The sequence below is a fragment of the Odocoileus virginianus genome, chromosome 28, assembly GCF_023699985.2.
Source record: "Odocoileus virginianus isolate 20LAN1187 ecotype Illinois chromosome 28, Ovbor_1.2, whole genome shotgun sequence".
NCBI classification, from domain to species: Eukaryota; Metazoa; Chordata; class Mammalia; order Artiodactyla; family Cervidae; genus Odocoileus; species Odocoileus virginianus.
Window position 1 is genome coordinate 43,292,594 of NC_069701.1, and position 23,280 is coordinate 43,315,873.

At 69.7% G+C, this 23,280-nt stretch overlaps 2 protein-coding genes across 3 annotated transcripts in view; one reads left to right on the plus strand and one right to left on the minus strand.

Annotated features, from left to right (window-relative positions):
• The first annotated feature begins 565 nt into the window (after positions 1-565).
• On the plus strand, positions 566-6,821 carry PRR33 (proline rich 33). Its single transcript, XM_070457877.1, has 2 exons — positions 566-732; positions 4,326-6,821. The coding sequence occupies exon 2, from the start codon at positions 4,335-4,337 to the stop codon at positions 5,781-5,783; it is 1,449 nt and encodes a 482-aa protein (XP_070313978.1). The 5' UTR covers positions 566-732; positions 4,326-4,334; the 3' UTR covers positions 5,784-6,821.
• The window catches only part of LSP1 (lymphocyte specific protein 1), a 38,552-nt gene continuing 18,239 nt past the window's right edge, over positions 2,968-23,280 (minus strand). For both annotated transcript variants that reach the window (XM_070457878.1, XM_070457879.1), the window contains 10 exons: positions 13,977-14,114; positions 11,798-11,956; positions 10,042-10,237; positions 9,623-9,712; positions 9,384-9,427; positions 8,770-8,851; positions 7,837-7,971; positions 7,500-7,577; positions 7,247-7,349; positions 2,968-3,378 (listed from right to left, as the gene is read on the minus strand). In XM_070457878.1, the coding sequence (XP_070313979.1) occupies positions 7,260-7,349; positions 7,500-7,577; positions 7,837-7,971; positions 8,770-8,851; positions 9,384-9,427; positions 9,623-9,712; positions 10,042-10,237; positions 11,798-11,956; positions 13,977-14,114 (1,012 nt within the window). In that variant the 3' untranslated portion in view covers positions 2,968-3,378; positions 7,247-7,259. The remainder of the gene's footprint in view (positions 3,379-7,246; positions 7,350-7,499; positions 7,578-7,836; positions 7,972-8,769; positions 8,852-9,383; positions 9,428-9,622; positions 9,713-10,041; positions 10,238-11,797; positions 11,957-13,976; positions 14,115-23,280) is intronic.

The following is a 23,280-nucleotide window of genomic DNA, read 5'->3' on the forward strand; positions in this document are numbered from 1 at the left end:
CCCGCCATCCTCAGCCAGGGGCGGATGGAGCCCCCATCCTGTCCACCCTCCCAGAGCTCCTGGGGGTGGGGAGCCCCCGAAGCCAGAGGCGCCGGGCTGTCCTGCCTCCCTCGCAGGGTCTCTGAATCCCTCCTCCGGCCCAGGACCTGGGACAGGCCACACACAGCGCTGACCCTGGGATAACCTGACCAACTCTATGTCCAGAGGGCTCAGCCGTAAAGACACATCCGCATGAGTGCCCCAGGCTCCTCCTGGGACCCCCTGCCCCATCTGCCCCCCACAGTGGGAGCTGACTGCCCCTCTCAGGCGGGCACCCCATGCTCTGCGGACAGTGACCCAGTCCTCCCGGACACAGATGCAGGGAGACTCTGGGGGAGCACAGTCGGGGCTCACGTCTGTCCGGCCCCACCGGCCGCCGGTGCCCGGAGCAGCCGGCCACACCTTGCCCAGGCCTGGGGCATCTTTACCCACAGGGGGGCACTTCTCGGCCCTGCAGTGACCCTGCTCGGCCAGCAGAGGAGGGTGGCTGCCTGCTCAGCGGCCTTGGCCCTGGCAGGAGTGCACCCGTGAGCGGGCATTGCCAGAGAGCGGGCGCTGAGGTCAGAGGGATGCGGCAGGTTTTATTTTGGGTATCGGCGACCTCCCTCTCGGGGCGCCAGGCCCGGGGTTCAGCAGGACGGCATCGAGCGGGTGCTGCTGGACCGGCTGCCGGCTGCCCGGGGCCCGTGACAGGTAATCCACACCCCATGTACCGGGCTGGGCTGGGAGCAGGGGGCAAGGCTGGGTTCCCCCGGGCCTGGGGACCTGGGCTGGAGGCACGGACTGGGCGGCCCAGCCCGAGACTGCAGCAAGGGAATGACCTGAGCCCCAGGAAGAGTTTGAGGGCTGATGGGGCAGGGCCTCGGCCTAGGGACAGAGTATGGTGGGCTGGGGTGGGCTTCTCAAGCCTGCAAAGCTGAGCTGAGCCAAGCCACGGAGCAGGAGGAGGCTGGGGGGGGGGGGCGGCGCCCCCTCAGGTTCCTGCAGGGTTGATGCCCAGGGGGCAGGGGAGGGCAGGGGCCCCCGCATGTGCATGGTTGGGGGTGGCAGGGCCCAGAGACCTTGAACTGCGCCTGGCAGCCCTGAGCTGACCTGGGCGCCCACTCCAGCACCGGTCTGAGCTCCCAGTCGGCCCAGCCCGCGAGCTCAGGCTCTGCCAGGCCCCAGATAGAAGCCGCTGACACAGCACTTTGGGGTGAGCCCGTCCCAGCCTGGGTGGCCACCACCACACACCCTGAGTGCTTCTGTGGGCTCCGCAGTGGGTCGCTGGTTTGTGCTGTGTGGGGCTGGCATCCGCGCCTGTAGCTGGGGAGCAGGGGGCTGCCTGGGGGTGGGGGGCACTGAGGCAGTCAAGACACAGGGCAGAGCGCCAGAGCCCAGGCGGTGGCCCCCGAGTCTCTTGACCTCTGTGGTGGGCAGGCCCTGACCCCAGGTTCTGCAAGGAGGGGGCTCAATGCTGCCGTAACAGATCAAACAGGCTGTCCCTGAGGCCAGGACCCTGAGAGGGGCTGGGCCAGGTGCGGGCTGAGTGACCGGCTGCTTCTTTTGCCCCGCCCCGTCCACACCTCGGCCCTCGGGGCCCCACTCACTGCCCAGTGGCCCAGGGGCTGCCTCTGCCTGTGGCCCTCAGTTAACGTCCCGTCCGGTCGGGTGGACGAGAAGCCCTCCTTCCCTAGGAGATGCCCCCCAGCTGGCGGGCACAGCCCTGGACGCCCCCGTGGAGGGGCCGCGGGCAACAGACCATGTGTGTCATTCCCAGTCTCTAGCACCCCCGGCCCGCCCGTATTCCTGCTCCCCTTCAGGAGGCCTCAGAAAGCGGGCTCTGAGCAGACCCAGGCCTGGGGCACCAGAGGACCCGGGGGCCTGCTCATCAAAGGGGCTCCCCCAACACGGAGGGCAGCAGGGCCCCGCGGTGCAGGGGGGTGCAGGCCGGGGGCAGGCACACGGGCCGGAAGGACAGCCCCAGCCTGCCCCCGCCACAGGCCTGTCCATGCACGTGGCGCAAATCCGTCACCCAAGGGAGCCTCACCTCTCTTGCTGTTTCCACACCAGTCCATCCACCTACCCATCTCTCCCTCCGTCTATCCATCTGTCCATCAACCTTGTCCCTCCCTCCCTCCCTCCATCCATCCATCCATCCATCCATCCATCCACCTACACATCCGTCCCTCCCTCCCCATCCATCCATCCACCCATCCATCCATCCATCCATCCATCCATCCATCCATCTCTTTATCCCTCCATCCATCCATCCATCCATCTCTTCATCCCTCCATCCATCCATCCCTCCATCCATCTATCCATCCATCCATCCCTTCATCCATCTATCCTTCTATACCTTCCTCCCTCCCTCCATCCATTCTCCCTCCCTCCTTCTATCCATCTGTCCATAAACCTTATCCCTCCATCCATCCATTCATCCATCCACCTACCTCTCCCTCCCTCCCCCACCCCTCCATCTGTCCATCAGCCTTAACCCTCCTTCCATCCATTCCTTCCTCCATTCCTCCATCCACCTATTCATCCATCCCTCCATCTGTTCATGGATCTTAACCCTCCGTCCATCATCCATCATCCACACATCCACCAAATCTCCTGGGTACCAGGACGAGGATGACCCTAAGGAAGGTTTCGTCCTCAGAGAACGCACAGCTTAGGGGCACAGAGCGACATGTTCACAGTCTCGGGGGCTGCAGACTTTGGGGGGCGAGTGACACAGATGTCCCAGAGGAGGACTGAGCCCGTGTGCACCCTGACTTTGGCCACCATGCCTCTCAGACCCCAGAGCCTCATGCGCAGAAGGCCACTGGGCAGGACAGGGTCCAAACCTGCAGAGGCTTGGACCCCACCACTGGGCAGGGCCAATGGCCCTTCCAGACCGCCGCGCTCCGTCCCCGCCCCGTCAGCAAGCCCCAGAGAGCCGGCACGTGGAGACACATGGGAGCTTTACTGGACAGCGGGGGGCGGGGGGACAGTGCGGGCAGGGCAGGGGTTGTGGCTCTTGACCTGGAGACTCCGGCACGTGGCCGCTCCCAGCACCGACGGCGCCTTCCCTGGGAGCTTGTGGCTTCTCTGGAGAGGGTCCCTTTACCAACCAACAGCCAGAGTTCCTCTCCTCCCGGAACTGTGGGGGCAGTGAGCGCCACGTCGGAGGGCGAGGTCGACAGGCCCCGCAGCAAGAGCTGCCAAGGTCGGGGGGCGAGAGCAGGTGTGAGAAGCAGCCTCTTCGGCAAGGTCGGGTTCGGGGGGGCGGGAGGGCGGATCTGGCCGGGATCTCCCCTAGGCGTGCAGACTCGGAGGCAGGACATGCTGCTGGCCTGTGCCCTGCTCCTGGGAAAGCTGAAACACACACGGGGAGGTGGGGAGGCGGGGGGTCAGGCGCAGTCCCAGGAGGGCCGCCGCCTCTCTCCGGGGGCCACCTGGCTCCATCCAACCCCTCCGGCCGCCAGGAGCAGCCTCCCTGGTCCCCCTGCAGTCTGGAGGCTGGCTCCCGACGCTGCCACCTGGACCCTGCTCAGGGCGCAGAGTGGAGGGACTTGGCCTGGGCACCCCGCTCTTCCCGAGGAGGTCCCGGTCCCCCGGTCGCAGGCAGCAGCCGGGAGCAGACCCCCTCCTGGGCCCCCCAGCTCCTGCCTGACGGAGCGGCCCCACGGCCGCAGCCCTGGCCTCCCTCCTCTCCAGCCCGCAGCCCCCACTCTGCCCAGCCGCCATCCGTCAACGTCCCTGCGAGCACGTGGCGCCCACAAAGCGGGGTGGGCGGCTTGGCTGGGACCAGCCCGCCGGGAGGCCTGCAGGAACATCCCGTTTAGCCGGAGCTCGGCGGGAGCAGCTCCCGCCTCCGCCCAGCCAGCCGACCTCTCGGGACGCTGCCCCTGCCTCCCTGGCCGCTGGCCGCCACCTCGCCGCGGCTCGCAGCGGACGCGCCTGTGGTTGGCCCGGCGACGGCAAGGCGGCCCTCACGTTTGCGGGTGGCCACCCCTCCTGCCTCTGTGGGCGGCCGGCCCAGCACATGCCCCCGCTTGGCGCCCGCCCGTGGGTCTCCCGGCCCGGCTCCTGCTGCCTCCCACCAGGCACCTTGGGCTGCAGTGGGCTCACTTCTAGTCTGGGGGTGATGTCGGGGCCGCCCCCTTGGTTGATGCTGCAAACATTCCCGTCTGAAGTGCACCTGGCCTCAGGGAGCAGAGCACCTGGGGGTCCCCCTGCAGATGAGGGGGCTGTGTGCTCCCCTCAGGGACGGGGCAGGCGGGCAGGCGGCTCAGCTCACCGCCGCCTCCTTCCTGCCCCAGGGAGCAGCGATGCTCATCTCGGCAGCCTCCGTGGCCCCTGGGACGGCTGGGCCATGCCGCCCGGGGCCCCCCGGACCTCCACCACCTCTGCTGCCCAAGCCGGGAAAAGACAACCTGCGCCTGCAGAAGCTGCTGAGGAAGGCGGCCCGGAAGAGGACGGGCGGGGGCGGGCCCACCGCCCCACCCGGGGCTTTCCGCACCTCCCTGTCTCCCGTGAGTGAGGCCAGCCACGACCAGGAGGCCCCGCGTCCGCGTCCCACAGAGGCCCCGTGTCCCACGGAGGCCCTGCGTCCCATGGAGGCCCCGTGTCCGGCTGAGGCCCTGCCTCTCACCGAGGCCCCGCGTCCCGCCGAGGCCCCGCGTCCGGCTGAAGCCCTGCAGGCTGTGGCTGCCACGCCCCGTTGTCCCCCGACACCTGTCATCCACCACGTGGCCTCCCCCACGCAGAGGTCCACGTTCTCCTTCAGCCTCGCCCAGCGCAGGAGCCTGGCTTCCCACTTCAGGGCCACGGGCCCCCAGCTCGCAGCCCCAGCCCCGGAGCTCGCCCGGTGCCCCAGTGGCTTCGCCCAGATCTCGGCCCCTGCAGCGAGGGGCCACCACGTCAGCCAAGTGCACGTCCGGCTGGCGCCATCCCCACAGGCCAGGACCCCCGAGCCCCCCCTGGCAGCCCCACAGGGTCAGCACACGGCCCCCTGCCCTCCCGGGGCTCAGCCCCTGATCCCTGTGGCCCACATCCGCCCACTGCCCACTGCGACGCAGGTGGCCAGCCCCCGGCCTGCGGTGTCCCCAGTGCCCAGGCCTCCCCCCAGCCTGCAGGCCTCGGTGCCCAGGGAGGCTGGCACCCGGGTGGTGGTGCCCATCGCCCCCACCTACCGCTCGCCGGGGCCCTCACCTTTCAGGCCAGCCTCTGGGACCCCTGAAGATGGGCGCCTGGAGGAGCCCCCCGCGGCTGGCCCTGCTGAGGCCGAGAGAGTTTCCAGCCCCCGCGGGGCCTCGCCCCCCGCCCCGCCGGCAGGCCCCCACCCCTGCCTGGCCCCCAGAGCCGCAGCCAGGCCCCAGCTCAGCGGCTGGACGCGCCTGAAGCAGCAGCTGCTGGAGGAACCGGAGGAGCCCCAGTTCCCAGGGCCGGAGCCCAGCCCGGGGCAGGTGGGCCAGGGCGGGAGCGCCCTCGCCGGCCCGGCGCCCCGGCCCCCTGCCTCCCGGGCCTCCAAGATGTGGGATGCGGTGCTCTACCGCATGTCCGTGGCCGCGTCCCGCGGCGGCCAGGCGGGGCCCGGAGCCGGGGCGCCCACCCTGGTCGGCCTCAGTCGCCTGCCTTTCCTTTATCGGCCTCGCTTCAACGCCCGGAAGCTGCAGGAGGTGGCCGCCCGACCCCCTCCCGTGACCTCCCCGGTCCTGGTCCTGAACCCCCAGCCCAAGAACTTCAACCGGACGGCGGCTGGCTGGGGGCTCCACTGAACGGCTGGGTGACCCCAGGGCCGTGGGGTGGACGAGAGGGGCTGAACGTCCAGCTGGGAAACTGAAACCGTTCAAGAGGGGAGCCTGGTGGCCTGGGGGTCCGGAGGGGCGCTGGGGCAGACGGGAGCAGGAAGCACCATGGCGGGAGGAGGGGGGTAACCAGGAAGCGGGTTTGGATGGTGCGGAGGGGCAGAGAGAGGTCTGAGTGTGGGGGCTTTTGGGGTGAACCTCTGGGGAGGCAGACAGTTCAGGAGGCCTCCTCGAGGTCAGGGTTGTCTGAGTAACCTCACAGGGCAGGGCCAACCTGGGCGTCTGCACGGGGCTTGGGGCAGGGGCTGCAGGGGCGGTCACCCGTGGGGCTGGAGGGGCTGTGGCTGCTAGGGAGGGTCTGCCCGGCTCCAGGAAGCAGGGCCGGGTTGAATCCCGGGAGCTCTGGGTGGTGAGTCCTGGCATATGCCAGGACAAGGAGGACTCTGGGGCCGCCCCCATCTGCTGAGAAAGCGGGGGAGACTTGTGTCTCCGTGGGGGCAGGCAGTGGCTGGGGGCTCGGGCGGGGTCGCCTCCGTGGGCTGCCCTGGCGGCCAGACTGCCGTGCCGCCCGAGGACGGGGCCCTGGCCAGCGCTGGGAGCAGGCTGAGCCCCGGGGTGGGGATGGTGAGCCAGCCCCTCACTGCTGCCCTTTGCTGTGGCTTCTGCTCCCCCTGGACTGAGGGCCAAGCTCGGGGGGGCACTTGCTGATGAGACGGGATGGGAGGGGGTGTCTCAGCCTCGAGGCTGGATGAGGAGACTAGGGGGGAACAGCCCGGCCCAGTGGGCAAGGTCCAGCCAAGGCCTGGACAGGTGGGGAAGGGGGCCCCCACCGTGCCCTCAGACGGGGTCTGACTCAGGACCAGCGCTGGGGCTCTGACCAGCAGTGGGAGAGAAACACGGAGGTGTGGTGCGCAGGACTCAGGAGGGAAGGAGGCAGTTGGCAGCGGGACGTGCCGGGTGCTGTACACGGATCCTGGGACCCAGGCCACTAATAAAAGTGTGCATGACCACGCCGCCGTCAGCTTTCTGCCTCCACCAGGCGATGGGGCGCGCGGCAGCCAGAGGAGCAGCTCCCACTGGGGCCAGGGAGGGCCCGCCGAGACCCTCGGCCCACTGACCCGCGGGGACCGAGACTCCAGGATTCCCCTTCTGGCCACGCTCGCCCTGCAGTGCTCGGGAAGGCCTCCCCTGCCCAAGCGGCGCAGACGGCATCATGGCTCCTCCCAGGAGGGAGCCCGAGCTTTGCCAGGGGGAGCGGGGCAGGACCCCAGAAGGATGGGGGTGGGCAGGGGGGGCCAGAGGGGCAGGCTCCGGCCCGCCCTGAGCGGGGCACTCCGCCCTCACGAGCCTCCTCCTGGCCCCGGCCACCTGGTGCCCAGGGCGGCAAATTTCACCCACAACACATCGCACGCGGGCCGCTGCTGCGGACTCACCAAGCAGATGGGCCTAGGGCGCCGGGCCCTCGTCCACAAGCACCTTCTCATACTTTCCATGTCCGGTGGCCACAAACTTGTACCTCTTCCCAGACGGGGTGCTCTGCAGGGAAGCCCGGGGCCAAGGTGAGCGCCGCGGAGGGAGACAGCGCCGCCCCCCCCCCCCCGGGGAGCCCTCCCAGGGCGCCAGGACAGCTGCGCTCCCCGCCCACCCGCTGGACCCGCCCCCTGCGTCAGCCGCGTTCAGACGCACCTTGACCGTGGACGAGGCCTTGGGGCCTCCCTTCTGCTCCCAGAGATCCCGCCTGCTCATGTCTCCGGCCACAATATCCTGAGGGCAGAGGGAAGCCGCGTCACAGGAGGCCCCCGCCGGCGGAGCTGGGAGCCCCGGGCACGGCTGCCGCCGGCCCCGCAAGTCCAGGGCCCCAGGGCCGGCCCGCGTGCCTCCTTGTGGGGAGCGTCCACGGATGAGGCCCGGAAGCCGCCCCCCAGCCCTCCCCAGGGACCAGCCCGGCGACCACACTTCAGCCCGGCCGGCCCGTGCTTGCTGTGCCTAGGGGGCCCGGCCCCGCCCCAGGAGGGACGCCTACCTTGCAGGGGGCGGACTTGGCGGCCGACTGAGCCTGCACCTCTCCCGTCTCCCAGCGGCTCTTAGTGCTCGCCACAGCCATGCTGGGCAGCTCGATGGAGGGCTGGCGGGTGAGCTTGGGGGTCCGGCCCGCGGTCTGCAGAGGAAACAGGGCCATCCTCGCTCTGCTCGGGCACGGGGTTGGAGGAGCAGGGCTTGAATGGAAGGGCCTTGGATGGAGTGACGGTTGGGTGGACGGGAGTTAGTTGGGTGAAAGGTAGCTGGTTGTATGGAGGTGTGGGTCGGGGTGAATGGCGTTGGTTGCATAGAGGAACATACATTGAACAAAGAAACACTGTGTGGAAAGACACTGGCTGAATGGAGGGATACTGGTTAGAAGGGTATTGGCTGGATGGAGGGGTGCAGATTGTATGGAAGGGTTAGTTGGATAAAAGGGTGTTAGTTGGATAGAGGGATGTGGAATTAGAGGAGGGACATTGGTTGGATGGAGAGGTGTTGGCTGGATAGAGGAGCACTGGTTAAACGAAGTGTTGCTTGGATGGAAAGCCATCGCTTGAATAGAGAAGTGTTGGTTGGATGGAAGGATGTTGGCTGGACAGAGTGGTATTGGTTGGCTGGAGGGTCATTGGTTGGATAAAGGGGTGTTGACTGCAAGGAGTGGTGTAGATCGGATGGAAGAGAGGTGAATGAACAGTGTGCTAGTTGGATGCGGGGATGGGGGTAGGATCGATGGAGGAACCTTGGTCAGATGGATAAAGGGCTAGACGGAAGAATGTGGAAGGGTGGAGTAGTGTTGGTCGAATAGAAGGTTAGTTGAATGAAAGGGTGTTAGTTGGCTGAGGGCTGTGCATCAGTGGAGGGACACTGGTTGGATGAGGAAAGGGCACACGAAGGGAGAAAGCACCCAGCAGAAAGTGACGGCACCTGTACCCACCTCAACAGCCTGGGTGTACTGCTCCAGCCTCTCATCAATCTTGGAGATGGGCAGGGCTGGCTGGGACCTCTTCACACTATTACTGGGGAGAGAAGGGTCTTGGCCCAGGGCCCTGCCCTCAGCTTCTGTGCCTCACCCTGAGCACCCGCCACAGCTCTCTCGGGCCCCAGATCTCTACCTCCTGGGCCCCCTCTTCAGCCTTCCCCTGGACAACCCTTGGTCCTGCCTCCCCTGGAGAACCCTGGGTCCTGCCTCTCCTGGAGAACCCTGGGTCCTGCCTCCCCTTGGAGAACCCTGGGTCCTGCTTCCCCTGGAGAACCTGGGTCCTGCCTTCCCCTGGAGAACCTTGGGTCCCGCCTTCCCCTGGAGAACCCTGGGTCCCGCTTTCCCTGGAGAACCCTGGGTTCCTGCCTTCCCCTGGAGAACCCTGGGCCCTGCTTCCCCTGGAGAACCCTGGGCCCTGCTTCCCCTGGAGAACCTGGGCCCTGCTTCCCCTGGAGAACCCTGGGCCCTGCTTCCCCTGGAGAACCCTGCGCCCTGCTTCCCCTGGAGAACCCTGGGTCCTGCTTCCCCTGGAGAACCCTGGGTCCTGCCTGGGAAGCAGCCAGACATACCTCTTCTTAATGGAGCGGTTCAGGGACTCGGTTCTGTCGCTGAGCTGTGGAGGGCAGGCAGAGATGGAGCCTCGAACACCGGAGCGAGGCCCAGAGCCCCCGCCCCACAGCCGCTCCCCATGCCCCACCCGCCCCGTCCCACGGCCCAGCTCATGCCCATCCCAGGCCCTGCCGAGCGCCACATGGCACAGAGGCAGCAGCCCGTGCAGGAGAGAGGACAGGCGTGGGGCGGAACCTACTTTGGTGCTGGGGCTCAGGGGAGGCGAGCCCACTGCGGTCTCCTCCAAGACCAGGGGGCTGGGTGTCCTGGGCTGTCGGCAGCCCTGGTGCTGGGAGCAGAATGTCTGGGGTTAGGGTTGGACCACTGTCCCCTCGCCCCCCCTCCTGCCCGCCCCCACCCAGGGCCCCAGCAGACGCTGCCCCCGCCGGGCCTCCTCGGGTCCTCTCCCGCCTGACGTGCTCTGGTTCTGAATTGTCTGTCGCAGCTGGTGAGTCTGGGAACATGCTGTTCCATCCCACGGTCACCAGCCTCACCACCCTCTGGGGCTGCAGGGGCTACTGTCTGCAGGTCCCATGAGGCCCACAGGGCCTGCAGGCAGCAGAGGAAGAGCCAGCCCAGGGCTGGAGTGCCACCCAGACCTGTGGGGAGCCCCCACACCTGTGCCTCTGCCTCCTCGGTCTCCGCCAGCCCTGGGCTGCCCTGCACGGGCTCCTCGGGCCCGCTGGGCTCTGGGACCTCTGGGGCCAGCCCCTCCCGGGGCTCCAAGTCAGGGCTCAGATGCAGCTCCTCCAGACAGACCTCAGCTGGGCTCAGCTCGTCGGCACCCTGGCTCCCAGAGGTGCGCTGGTGGGACCTGTGGTTGTGGGGGAGGCAATCCGATCAGTCAAAGGTCATCTGATGGTTTGCTTTGAGGGCCTCCCCCGGTCTGAGCCTTGGTTTCCCCGTCTGTAAGTTGGGGCCCTCAGACCAGCTGAGTGCCAAGGAATCCCAAGACCCCAGCATCTTTGGGGAAGTGAGGCCAAGGACCTCAGCGTCTGCCCCATGGTGACGAGTGCCCACTGCCCTGTGGACAGAGGGCCACTGGCTCACTGAGGCTACTCCCAGGCCCCAGGCCGGGCCCATGTCCTGCTTGTCAGCGTCCGCCTGGTTGGCCTAGGCAGGGCCCCTGCTCCTGCCTGATCTGTGTGGGGGCGACAGGCCTGGGCGTCCAGTAGGCCTGAGGAAGGGGCTGAGGGGGGGGTTTTGGGAGCTGGTGCAGTGGGAGACAAGGCAAGAACTGGGGTCACAGCCGGGACCACAGCCCAGAGAAGCAGGCCGGACACGGCTGGCTGAGGAATGGGGGAGGCCGGCCGCTGGCAGCCCGTGCAGGCCTGCATTTGAGCGGGACTGAACCTGGAGAAGAAGATGGGAAATTCTCGCATTTTCCATGATTTCAGGCCCCTTGGTGTTCGTGCCAGCCAAGACCCAGACCCACCACCCAAGGTGCGCCGGGGTCGGAGCCAGCGGCAGCCTCACAGAGGCCCATTCAGCCCCGGCTGCGGGCGGCCAGGCAGGTGCGGGGGGCAGGGAGGCCCGGCGCCCAGGAGGGTCCGCGGAAGAGCCACAGTGCCCCCTGCTGGCGGCCGGGCCGCCGGGGACAAAGGGAGCAGCGGCCACTCCGACCAGAGGAGAGGGGCCTCCCTGCTGCCCCCCGCCCCAGCTCAGCGATCAGGGTGCACCTGGCCCCCAGAGACCGCGGGGAACTGAGGCCTGGAGGGGGTCCTGGCCACAGCAGGACCAGGGCCCGGCCGGCTCTGGTGTGGGGGCTGCTTGCCGGCAGACCAGAGTTGACGGAGTGACAGGAGGGGTCTTAGTGAGAGCTTGGGCTGATTAGGGACCTCGGGGTGGGGGGACCGGAGATGGCCTGGGGAGGGGGCCAGGGCCCCAGGCACAGAGCTCCCGAGCCCATCTGGGCCCTGACCACGGCCGAGGGCCTGGAGCTCGGCTGAGAGCCCCCCAAGGCGGGTGGGGGCGAGGCCCCCTCCCCCCAGCAGCCCCAGCTCAGTGTCTGCGCATCTGGAAAGCTTGTCCCGCAGGCCGCCTCGAGGCCGCACATCTGGAAATACCTGCTCCCCTCCGTGGGAACAGCGCGCGCCGCCCCCAGGGAGGAAGGGGCCCGGGGGCGCGGGGCCTCCCTGACGTCAGCGGGCTGCACACGTGCTGAGCGGGCCGCAGCTGGTCTGGACGGGCCGGGGCCCTGGGAGCCTGGAGCGAGCCCCGCCCGCCGCCCCCGTCTCGTTCTCTTCCTCCTCCTGCCCCCACGGCCGCAGGGGCGTTTTGGGGGGCTCTGGGGAGGGGCGCAAAGGGCGCGGCCCGGACGCGGGTTAGGGGGCTGGAGGGAGCCCGCCACCCCCAGGCTGTGACCTCCACTTGCCTGTCGTCCTCCTGCGTCCCTGCCGGCCTCTCGTCCCCAGGGGGGTCCCCCGCATCCGTGGTCTCCCCAGCACCCCAGTGCTGCTGCCGCTGCTGGGACCAGTCGCCAAAGCCCTCATCCTCGTCCAGTTCAGGGGCCCCTGTGGGCTGCGGGCTGAGGCTGGAAGAGCAGGCAGGGTCTCAGGGCCAGGCTGGAGGTGGGGCCGGGGGCTCTCAGACCCTGGGCGCCAAGCATAGGAGACCCTGGTCTGCACAGACGCAGCACTCCACTGCTGGGCCGGGTCTCCCCCATCAGTCTGGGGCTCCCCAAGTGCTGGGCCGGGCCTCCCCCCTCAGTCTGGGGCTCCCCAAGTGCTGGGCTGAGCCCCCCCTCAGTCTGGGGCTCCCCAAGTGCTGGGCCGGGCCTCCCCCCTCAGTCTGGGGTCCCCCAAGTGCTGAGCCGGGCCTCCCCCCTCAGTCTGGGGCCCCCCAAGTGCTGGGCCGGGCCTCCCCCCTCAGTCTGGGGCCCCCCAAGTGCTGGGCCGGGCCTCCCCCCTCAGTCTGGGGCCCCCCAAGTGCTGGGCCGGGCCTCCCCCCTCAGTCTGGAGCTCCCCAAGTGCTGGGCGGAGCCTCCCCCATTAGTCTGGGGCTCCCCAAGTGCTGGGCTGAGCCCCCCTCAGTCTGGGGCTCCCCAAGTGCTGGGCCGGGCCTCCCCCATTAGTCTGGCACTCCCCAAGTGCTGGGCCGGGCCTCCCCCATTAGTCTGGCACTCCCCAAGTGCTGGGCCGGGCCTCCCCCCTCAGTCTGGGGTCCCCAAGTGCTGGGCTGGGCCTCCCCCCTCAGTCTGGAGCTCCCCAAGTGCTGGGCTGAGCCCCCCCTCAGTCTGGGGCTCCCCAAGTGTGTGCTGGGCTGGGCCTCCCCCCTCCATCTGGGGCTCCCCAAGTGCTGGGCTGGGCCTCCCCCATTAGTCTGGCACTCCCCAAGTGCTGGGCCGGGCCTCCCCCATTAGTCTGGCACTCCCCAAGTGCTGAGCCAGGCCTCCCCCCTCAGTCTGGGGTCCCCAAGTGCTGGGCTGGGCCTCCCCCCTCAGTCTGGAGCTCCCCAAGTGCTGGGCTGAGCCCCCCCTCAGTCTGGGGCTCCCCAAGTGCTGGGCTGGGCCTCCCCCCTCCATCTGGGGCTCCCCAAGTGCTGGGCTGAGCCTCCCCCATTAGTCTGGGGCTCCCCAAGTGCTGGGCTGAGCCTTCCCCCTCAGTCTGGGGCTCCCCAAGTGCTGGGCCGGGCCTCCCCCTCAGTCTGGGGCTCCCCAAGTGCTGAGCTGGGCCTCCCCCTCCATCTGGGGCTCCCCAAGTGCTGAGCTGGGCCTCCTCCCTCCGTCTGGGGCTCCCCAAATGCTGGGCCGGGCCTCCCCCCTCAGTCTGGGGCTCCCCAAATGCTGAGCCGGGCCTCCTTCCTCAGTCTGGGGCTCCCCAAGTGCTGGGCCAGGCCTCCCCCCTCAGTCTGGGGTCCCCAAGTGTGGGTGAGGAGCCCCCCTCTGCTCCCTCAGCTGAGCCGCCAGGGGCCAGCACCAGGCTCCTTCCCTGGGCAGTGGGGTGAGCCCCGCACCCTGCGCCCCGCTTCAGGCCGGGCCCCGGCCGCGGTGGTCTCTGCTAGGATGGGGACCTGGCTCGAAAGGCCTTGACCGCTACAGCACCCCACCCCACCCAGAGCTGCTGACTCAGAGAAAATGGAACAAAACAGGGCCGGGAGGAGGGGGGGCATTATTGGAAAAACAGCCCAGCCCAGCCACAGCGGCCTCCCGGGCCCCGGGAGGGGACGAGCCGGCCTCGGCCGCCAAGTTGGACGTGGCCTCCGTGAGTCACTGGCTCTGAGGAGTGGGGCCGGGGGCTTGGGGCCCAGGGCCCCACAGCTGCGCTCAGAATCGGTCCAAGCGGGGGGACTGTGCAGGGGGACGGGGCTGAGTCAGGGCCCCGGGAGGCTGGAGAGGAGGGGGCCCCTCCAGGAGGGGCTGGAGGGGGTCCAGCAGGGCTCCCTGGCCCCCAGCGCTGCAGTGACCCTCACCCCGAGGACGTCCCCACCGTGCCCGGGTTCCGGGAAGGCCCTGCCCCTGCCTCCTCATCCCCTCTGCTCTGGGGTCTCCAGCTCGGGGCCCCCTCTGCCCAGCGGTGTGGTGCGGGACGGGTGAGCCGGCAAGGGGGGCTCACAGCTTCTCCTGCTCCGGCTGCTCCGGGGACGGGCTTCCTTCATCTTCGTCTTGAGCCCGAAGCTGCCGCTCCCTGTCCCGCCGGCGCCGCTCGCGGGCGGCCTCCTCCTCATCCTCCACACTCCACTGAGTGGCGAGCCTGGGGGCATGAGAAGGGGTCACTTCGGGGCCCACGCCCCCGCCTCCCACCCCAGCAGGCCAGCTGGAGACCCTCGAGGCCTCAGTTTCCCCGTTTCTAAAGCAGAGACCAGGAGAGAGGGTCAGGAAGGTGCCTTCGGCCAGTGGAGCTGGCCTCTGAATGTCCACGTGCCTCCTGGTGACGAGGGGCTCACAGTCAGATGGGCCTGGGGAGCCCCAGGGATGGGGCCAGACCCTCCGCCCCTGCCAGCAGCCTGGCTCCCTGGCCCTCATCGCAGCCGGACACTGGCCAGCGCAGCTCTGGCTCCAGGCAAGGCCTGGCGGGCACCTCACCTCCGGCTGAGGTGCGGAGAGCTGCTGTCCCTCCTTCTCCCTGAGTCACGTGACTGTCAGGCACTGGTAGCCTGGGCAGGGGTCAGGCCAGAGGCAGCCCAGCCCCTCAGGAGACCGTCTTGGGCAGGGGGCGATCAGTCCTGCCTGCCCCCCACCCCAACGAGAGTAAAAGGCATTGGGAGACGGAGGCCCTATTAAAGGACCCGGGAGGGGCTGCCTTCAGCCAGGGCCTGAGCCCTCAGACCCCCCAGAGCCACCCTCCACCCCAGAACCCCATGCAGGCTCACTCCAGACCATGCTGTCCACGAGAAACTGAGGCCCACATGGAGCCGGGCCCCGGGGAGCTTCCTCCCGCGGGCCTGCTGACCCCCAGCGTTCCCAAGGTCCCTCACCCAGACTACACAAGGAGGCCTGAGCCCGGGTCCCGGGGCCTGGCCACCCCGGCCCTGGCCCAGCAGCTCTCGAGTTGCTAGCACCTAGCGTGCACCGCAGACCCTGGCCAGCCTGCCTGCCCCGGCTCCCCCGAAGCCCGAGAAGAGGGTCCCGGGTCTCCCGAGCCGGGGTCTCAGCGCCTTCCTGTTGTGTCCCCCGCCTGACCCCACAGCCCGCTCCTTCAGAGCCCCGTCCCCTGGCCAGGGTGGGCCGGCTCTGTGGTCTCGGCAGGCCTGCCAACACATGATCTAATCTCTCCTAGGTCTCCCCGGAGCTTCCTAGACAAAAGCCAGGCCCCTCCACAGCCCCAGCTCCAGGCCCACTCCCCCCCGCGGCAGCCGCAGGGGACCCCAGCCGTGCAAACCCAGCCTCCCGCTCAGACCTCGGCGCCCCCCGCCCGCCCACCCCCGCGCCTCAGAAGTGCCTCTGACTCCCCCCTGAGCTCCAGGGAGCCCCTAATCCCCCACACCTGGCCACATCACACGGCCGATGGAGCCAGCCTCCCGCTCCAGGCCCTCGGCGGGGGCTGGGGGCCGTATCCTGTCTAGGGGGGAAGAGCCTGGGTGATCCTGAGGATGGGGGGACCCGGGGTCTGGGGGTCCTCCCTCCCGTGAGCACCCACAGCCCCCCAGGCCAACGGTGGGAGGCGAGCAGGGCCGGGCAGTGGAACCAGTCCCCCTGCCGTGGGGTGGAGAGGTGTCCACAGCCGTCTCCTGGAGGCACCCGGGGCGGGGAGCTTCTCGGAGGGGCGAGACCAGCCACGGGCCCCCTCTCTGCTGTGTGCACACACGCCCACGGTGTGTTCGTGTGGGGCTGAGTGTGTGTGCGTGGGCCCCGGTGGGGGGTGAGTGCGCCCAGGTGGGGCCCCTCTCAGGCTGTAACTCCAGCCCCCTCCCCGAGCCTCGGGGACCCTTTGCCAGCACAGCTAAGCACAGAGACCACGCGGACTGCTCACCCAGTCAGGCCGTGTGTCCCGGCCACCAGGTCCCATGCCGCCTGCGCCCAACCCTGGTCCCAGGCCCGCCAGCACGATGGGCCTCCCTGCCACACACACACCACACATGCACACACGGGCACAGGCCCACAGTCACACGGGGGTCCCAGCGCCCCACACTGGGGGTCCGCATGTGGCAGACCCAGGCCTGGGAACCAGGTGAGGGCCAGGTGGCAGGCCCGGCCCGGCCCCCCGGCCCCCCGGCCCCCCGGCCCCCCGGCCCAGCCAGGGCGCCCCAGCGCATGTTTACTGTTTCCCGCCATCGTCTTGACAACGGCACTGGCCCGAGGCCAAGGCATGTTTTCTGAGAACTGCGCTCCTGAGAAGAGGCCCCTCTGAAGGTCAGGCCTGCTCCCGGCGGTCTGCACGTGACTCCCCAGCCCTCGGGCAGGGGACAGAGTGGGGGACGTGGGGTAGGGGCTCGGGGCGCTCCCCACAGCCCCTGTTGGGGAGAAGCCGCGCTGCCCCAGGCCCTGACCCGGGGCGCGGGCCCCTTTCCTCTGGCCCCCCTCCCTCTGCCCCAGGATGTGAGTCACGGGCTGGGGCCCCTCCCATGACCTCACCCCCTTGCTGTTCCGCAGCTGGGCCGCGTTCTGGGAACTGAGAGGGGGGCGGCTCTCCTGGGGTGGGGTGGGGGCCTCTGGCCTGGGAAGGCGCCCCCGGCCGGCGGCCCAGACCCCTTGGCACGCCAAGCGGAGCTGTCAGGATGCTGGCGCGGCCGCCGCGGCCCTGGCGCGGCCTGCGTGCAGCTGCGAGGGATTTGGTGTTCCTGCACAAACGCAATTATCTCCTTCCTGCGTCTGCTCTGGCTCCGGGCGCGCCCAGGGCTCAGCCCCAGGGGCCGCGGAGCGGGGCTCCGCTCCCCAGCCCGGTCACGCTCCACTGAACAGCCTCGCCCCTCCAGGCTCATGAGCGTGTGCAGGCCCCCGTGAGCCAGCTGCGGGTCCCCGTTCTCAGCAGGGGTCCCCAAGTCCAGCGGCTGCCCCCGCTGGCCATGTCCACCACCTCGGGGGCCCCTCCTCCCCTTCCTCCACAGCCCCCCAGTCTCCACCAAGGCGCCAGCGGTGCCAGGCCTGCTCTGGTCTCCCCGCCATCCTGACCGCCCTCCTCCCGGCCTGCCTGGCGGCTCCAGAGGACGCGTCAAGCCTCGGTCCTGTCTCAGCTCTGCCCCCTGCAGGCAGCTCCTGTTCCCCCCACCCCAACACCTTCTGCCCGTCTCCCAGAGCCTAAAGCCCGGCTCAGTGTCCCAGGAAGGACCAGGGCCTTAGCTGGGGGCCTGGGGCCTGAGGGAGAATGGCCAGGCTGGGCCAGGCCGACGTGGAGGGCCCTTCCCTCTAGAGACCTGCAGGACACCCTCCTGACCACTGTCCCCCGGACACCACGGGCGGGAGTCCTGGGGACCTGGGACGGTCAGCCCGTGTGCCCGTGACCAGCAAGGCGTCCGGTCCCCTGAAAGGACCTCCCTTCCCCAGGCTTTCGTTAGTCCCGGTGGACGCCACAGAGCAGCCGGTGCCTCGAGTGACCACAGAGCCCACGCGTGCAGGGACAGTGTGGAAGGACCCAGAGGCCACTCGGCCCAGCTGCCAGGCTGGGAGACTGCACGCGCCCCCAGCCAGCTGGTCTTAGAGGAGGGGCGAGGCCCAGCCGGGGGGCTCCGGAGGGGGCGGAAGGCTGGGCAGCACCCGCGCCCCACCACTCCCTGGGTGCAGGGCAGGCCCCACCAGGGCAGCTCACGGAGGGTCCGCGGGGGCCAGGGTGCCGGCCGTCACTCACCCGTGCCGCAGCAGTGGGAGGGCTGAGCCAGGAGCACGGGGGTGGCGCAGGGTGTGGGCGGCCGCCCTGGTGGGGGGCTGGCACGGAGCGGCGGGTAACAGGGCCCCCACCCTCCTGACTGTCCTGGCGCGGGTCCAGCCCCTCCTGGCCCGCCCCCACCCCCCACCCCCAGCAGCACCTTCCTGGGTGTGTCTGTGCCCGCCTGGGCGCCTTAGACCAGGGAGACACCCCACAGGGCCAGCCCCGCCCCCTGTTCAGGGACACTCAGCAGGTGACCTTGAACTTGGGTCTGGAGGATGAGCAGGGGTCTGTGAGTCGGACCTCGGAGGCTGCGGGAAGAGCAGAGATGGGGTGGGCGGGAGAGCTGAGTGGCCGGGCCTGGGGTGGGAATGGGGTGTCTGGGGGGCAGTGCCCTTGTCCCTGGGGGCACGCGTCAGGTGAGCCCACGGCAGCACAGGTGGTGTCGGGCCAGCATTTGGGAAGGAGGTCCAGCTGGGCTGCGGGGAAGGGGCGGACGTGGCGGGGAGCTGGCGGGCGGACTGCAGGGAGAAGGGACAGGCTCCCGGAGCTCCCCGGAGGGGGGACGCGGGAGCCCGGGAGGGGTCAGCATGGGGGTCACTGACCCCCAGGGGTCGCCTGGGATCTCGGAGAGATAGGGCAGTGGGGAGGGAGGCAGACAGGGTGCCCTGGCCCACCCTGGGATGAGTAACCCCTATGGCGGCCACGGGAACCAGGACAGCGACAAGCTGGGGGTACCCAGCTCCCGGCGACCGCAGGCAGAGCCCCTCCTGCTGCCCTCCGGCCCCGCCCACCCCACGTGCACCGCTAGGGCCTGCTGCCCACAGCTGAGTCCCAGCCAGCAGCGCCAGCCACCACTGGGGGCCTCGGGGTGCCCCCTCTGCTGGAGTGCGGGGTGCCAGCTCTTCCTGACTCTCCCCATGGATGTACCCCCAACACCGGGAGGCAAGACCCAGAGCAGGACTCAGGGGTGGGGGGCCAGAGTGGTCCTGGCAAGATCGAGTGCAGAGGCTGAGCTGTGGGCCCTGGGAGACCGAGGGTTTCAAGCAGGAGACGGCAGGGCGCTGGCAGGGGCCTGAGGTGGGGGGCCTGCGGCCACCCCTGGCGTGACTGAGGGGGCCACAGGGATGCGGAAGGGGGGCTGTTGCCCGCCCTGGGGTGAGGAGGGCCCAGGCTGCCTGGAGAGGAGCTGTAGCTCTGCCTCTCCGGCCCTCCTCCCCAAAGCGAGACCCCAGGCCAACCTCCGGCTCCCCAGCTGTGAAAAGGGGTGCTGACCCCACTTGGCAAGGTGAGAACTGAGGACGGCCCTGGCCAGGAGGGCCCAGCTCCCACTCCCCACAGCCGGCACTGCAGCAGACCCGTGTCCCCAAGAAGGAGGCCGCAGCGCCCTCAGAGGTCTGGGCTACACACCCCACATTCCCCCCTGCACCATGTCCTCTTGGCCCCGTGGGCAGGTCACATCTGGGAAGCCTCCCTGGAAGAGGGGGCATCAGCTTGCAAACTAGCTTTCCCACAACCACAGAAAGGACGGCACCCCAGAGGTGCAGACTGGGGGCTCAGGAGGGGCTGCTACGTCTCCAGGGCACCCAGCCTGCACCTCTGGGCGTGGGGGCGAGGGGGCACAGCTGCAACCTCTGGGAGCCCGAAGCTCGCAGGAGAGAGGCCAGCCCTGCTGGGGCTCCGCAGCACCCTCGGGCGGCCCAGGGACAGAGAGAAAGCGACCTGCCCTCCCCAGGACCACGGCTGCTCCGGCCTCAAGGGAGCGGAGGGCCCTCCGACCTGGGGACGAGGCCAGAGCAGCCTGTGGACGGGCCCCCTCCCCCCTAGCCCAGAGATCCCCCCAGCACTGGCCCCGTCCCCCTCAGCACCCCCGGTCCAGAGACCCCCCAGCACTGGCCCCCTCACCCCCAGCACTGGCCCCGTCCCCCTCAGCACCCCTGGTCCAGAGACCCCCCCCCAGCACTGGCCCCCTCCCCGCCCGGCACTGGCCCTCTCCCCCCCAGCCCAGAGCACCCCCAGCACTGGCCCCCTCACCCCCAGCACTGGCCCCGTCCCCCTCAGCACCCCTGGTCCAGAGACCCCCCCCCAGCACTGGCCCCCTCCCCTCCCGGCACTGGCCCTCTCCCCCCGTCCTTGGTCTCCGCTGCCTCTCAGGGTCCAGGTGGAGCCTCCCTGCCTGTCACCCGCCCATCCTCCAGCAGTGGGGCAGCACGTGGGGGCCTCTCGCTTGGGGGACCCCTGGCTGCCTGCTCACCCGGAGCCCCCGAAGGCTCGGACCCCCTTCTGCATGACTTTCCAGCCAACCCCTCGGGCAGACCAAGGAGGAGCCACCCCTGCCTTAGCCTTCCAGCCCCCAGGGGCCCCTCAGGCCAAGCCCCCACCCCACGCCTCCTCTAGGCCGTCACCCCACTGGCATCTGGGCCATCTCTGCTGGCCCCACTGCCCCGGTCTCAGCAGACTCAGTGCCCACTTACAGCTGAAGACGGGGCAGGGGTGAGGCTGCAGGGCTTGTGGTCTCCCTGGGAAGGTGGGTGAGGGGACCACAGCCGCCCAGCACTGCCCTGGCCTTGCGCCCGGGCTGGGAACCCCAGATGACACCCCAGCATCTGCCACCTGCTCCATCACCTCCCTCAGCCAGTGCAGCCCACCCCCCCCCCCAGCCTGCCAGGGCCTCCCTCCCCACTTCTTTCACCAGCACTCTATTTTGTCAGGTCCTAGGGACCCAGTGATGGGTGAGATGCCCTCCCTGCCCTTAGAGGACACAGGAAAGCTCATGTTGGCTCCACGGCGTGGCTCCAGGGCCTCAGAAGAGGACCCCTGTTCTGAGCTTCATTTAGGGGGGCATCCTCTCGGATGAGAGACCCCCGTGTCTGCACCCAGCCTGGAGGGACAAGAGGCCGTGGTGGGAGGCCCTGGGAGGGGGTGGGGCAACAAATGGACAGTGGCCGCCCGGGAGACAGGCCGGGGGTCACGGCCAAGGGGCCTGCAGGTGGGCGGGCGCAGCCCTTGGAGCTAGGCACCCCCCGAAGGCCCCGCCTCTCCCTGCCCATACTCCCTGGAGCCCAGGGGGAGGCCCACCCCTCCCGGGGGACACACAGCCCTGGCACCTCCTGGGGGCTGCTCCCGGTCCCTGCCCCTCCAGGAGAGAGCGCTGTGGGAGGGGTCTCTGTGCCTGCGGCCGGGGCTCCCTGCTCCCACTCCAGCCCCCCATCTGGAGCTGTTTGCCGTTCCTGGGGAGGTGGCTGCCCAGCCACTGCCCACCCCCTGCGAGCCGGCAGTGCCTGGCCCCGGACTCTGGACAAGACCCCAGCCCACCTCCATAGCCGCTGCCCGCTGACCTGCTGCCCCGGGCCCCTGCCGTGCTCTTACCCCAGACCCAGGACCCACAGAGCTCCCGGGGGTCCAGGCTCTGACGCTGGCGGGTGGGGGGCACCGCAGGTCAGGCCTGCCCACCACACCGCCGTCCCCAGAGCTGTCCAGGCGGGCCGGGCAGACCCCCACCAGCCACCCGAACACCCGAATGGTGAGGGTGTCCTGTCCTGATAGGAATCGGGGCCCCCAGGCTCCCGGTGAGGGGCATCTGTGACCTTCCCCATGGGGGTTCACCCACCCCGACAGCTTGGCCACACGTGACCCTGGAAGACCCTGCCAAGACTGGGAAGTGGGCACCCGGGCCCTGTGCCTCCGGACCCCAGGCTTGCCCTCGGTGCCCAGCCCGTCACCTCCCCTGGCCACACGCCCTACCTCTCGTGATGTGGTCCGTGCCCAGCCTCCGTGCCGCGGTGCTCCCACGCTTCTGCCCCTGTCTGCTCTCACCAGCCTGCCCGTCTGGGCTGGGGTGGCCCGGCAGGGCTGAGGCCGCTCCTTCCTCTGCCCTGTGCCCCGCGCGCCTGGGTCCCTCCTTTCTCCTCCGAGTCACTGACCACAGCGCTGCAGGGGCCTGGCCCGGGGCCGAGGCAGCCCAGGAGACCTCCCCGGGCGCCCCCGCCCCACCCTTCACACCAGCGAGTCGCCCTGCCCACCCCCACGCCTACACACTGCCTCGGGGGACGGGACTGGGGGGCCGCCCGCCCGCCCGGCACCCCCACCGAGCGGCGGCTCCAGCTGCGGCCCCGGGCCCGGGCCGGTCTCCTCCTGGCGCTGGACAGCCCTCCAGGAGAGCCGGACGCTCCCAAGCCAGCTGGGACTGCCTGGCACAGACCTCGGAGCGCTCACGAGGCCAGGCTCTGGCACGCTCCGGGACACGCGACCGGTGGCTGGCACCGGCTGGAGCCTCTGCCACCCCCTCCCGTCTCCTCCTGCTCGGGACCACGGGTCCAGCTCCCACTCCCCAACGCCCCCAGACGCGACTCTGCCCGCAGGCGATGCTAAAGGGGCTCACGTGCTCGGCAGAGTCCAGGGGTCTGCCTGTCATTTAAACTCAGCTGCCCACCTTGGGGGCAGGCACAGCCTGGCACGGGCCGCCTGTCTGTCTGCTCCTGGCTCGGCCCCCCCGCAGGGCCCTGGGGCCCCAAGCTCCTGGAGCAGTGGGACCCTCTGGCGATGCCTCCGCACTGTCTCTGCCGCCACAGCCCCTGCCCGGCCCCCAGCCCCTCCTCCAAAGGGCACCTCGTCCCCGACCCTCTCGGGGTGGATCATTCAGGGTGTGAGGGGGCTTTGCCACCGAACCGGCCCTAATGCACACTTGGCCTTGCCATCCCCACTGCGTGTCCTCTGACCCTGCTGACCCCACGGCCCGTGCCCCTGGGCGGGGGCAAGACCCCACCTCCCTGAGCCTCAGCCTCTCCATCCACGTAGACGGGAGCCTGGGGCCAGCCTCTGCCAGCCTGCGGGACCCACCCTGGTCCTCTGCCCACCAAGGGCTCCACCGAGAGCTGGGGGCTCTGCCGGGACAGCCCCGTCAGGGGGCAAAGTGACCGCTCCACGGGCAAGGACACTGAGGCGCAGACTCATTGGGGGTCCCGCATCCTGGGGAGACACAGCTGGGGTCCCAACTCCACAGGCCCCACCCAGCACCCAGGCAGCCTCACCCCAGGCCAGGAGGCCCCCTGGCCGCCGCACCCTTCCCAGGGTGGGCTTTCTTATCCGTCCCCCCTACTCACGTCCTGCTCTCACCTGCCTGCCCCCGCCCCTCTTCCCGGGCGGCCAGGGTTGCCCCCACCTCCTGCACTCGGCACACACACTGCCTGGCCCGGGGGTCCCGGGACCCCTCGAGCATCCTATCTCCTTTGCAGCCTCCCCGTCCTCTTGCTCACGGCCCTGTCCCCCCACCCCTCCTGTTCCCGCTCACTCCTTCTGTCTTCACGGAGGTCCCACTGCCCCCACCCTGCCCGGCCTGTCTCTCTGCTCCTGCCTGCTCCCGTCACCCAGCAGGACGGGAGCCCTGGGACCGCAGGGCACGCGGCGCCTGGCTGCAGCTTCACCTCCACGGGCTGAGAACTGCCCTGTGGGTCATGGGCAGCAGCCAGCCCTCACGGCCCCGTGCCTTCGCCTTCCGGGGAGGGCCAGGGTCTCGTCCCCCTCAGTGGCTGCGCGTGGTCAGGGCCCCACTGCCCCGCCAGTCCACAGGCCGCCAGGGTTCTCGTCCTGAACCCTCACCTGCAGGGGGTCAGCCCCC

Excerpts from the sequence above, each read along its gene's own strand:
- PRR33 (XM_070457877.1), top strand. The coding sequence starts at position 4,335 with ATGCTCATCTCGGCAGCCTCCGTGGCCCCTGGGACGGCTGGGCCATGC.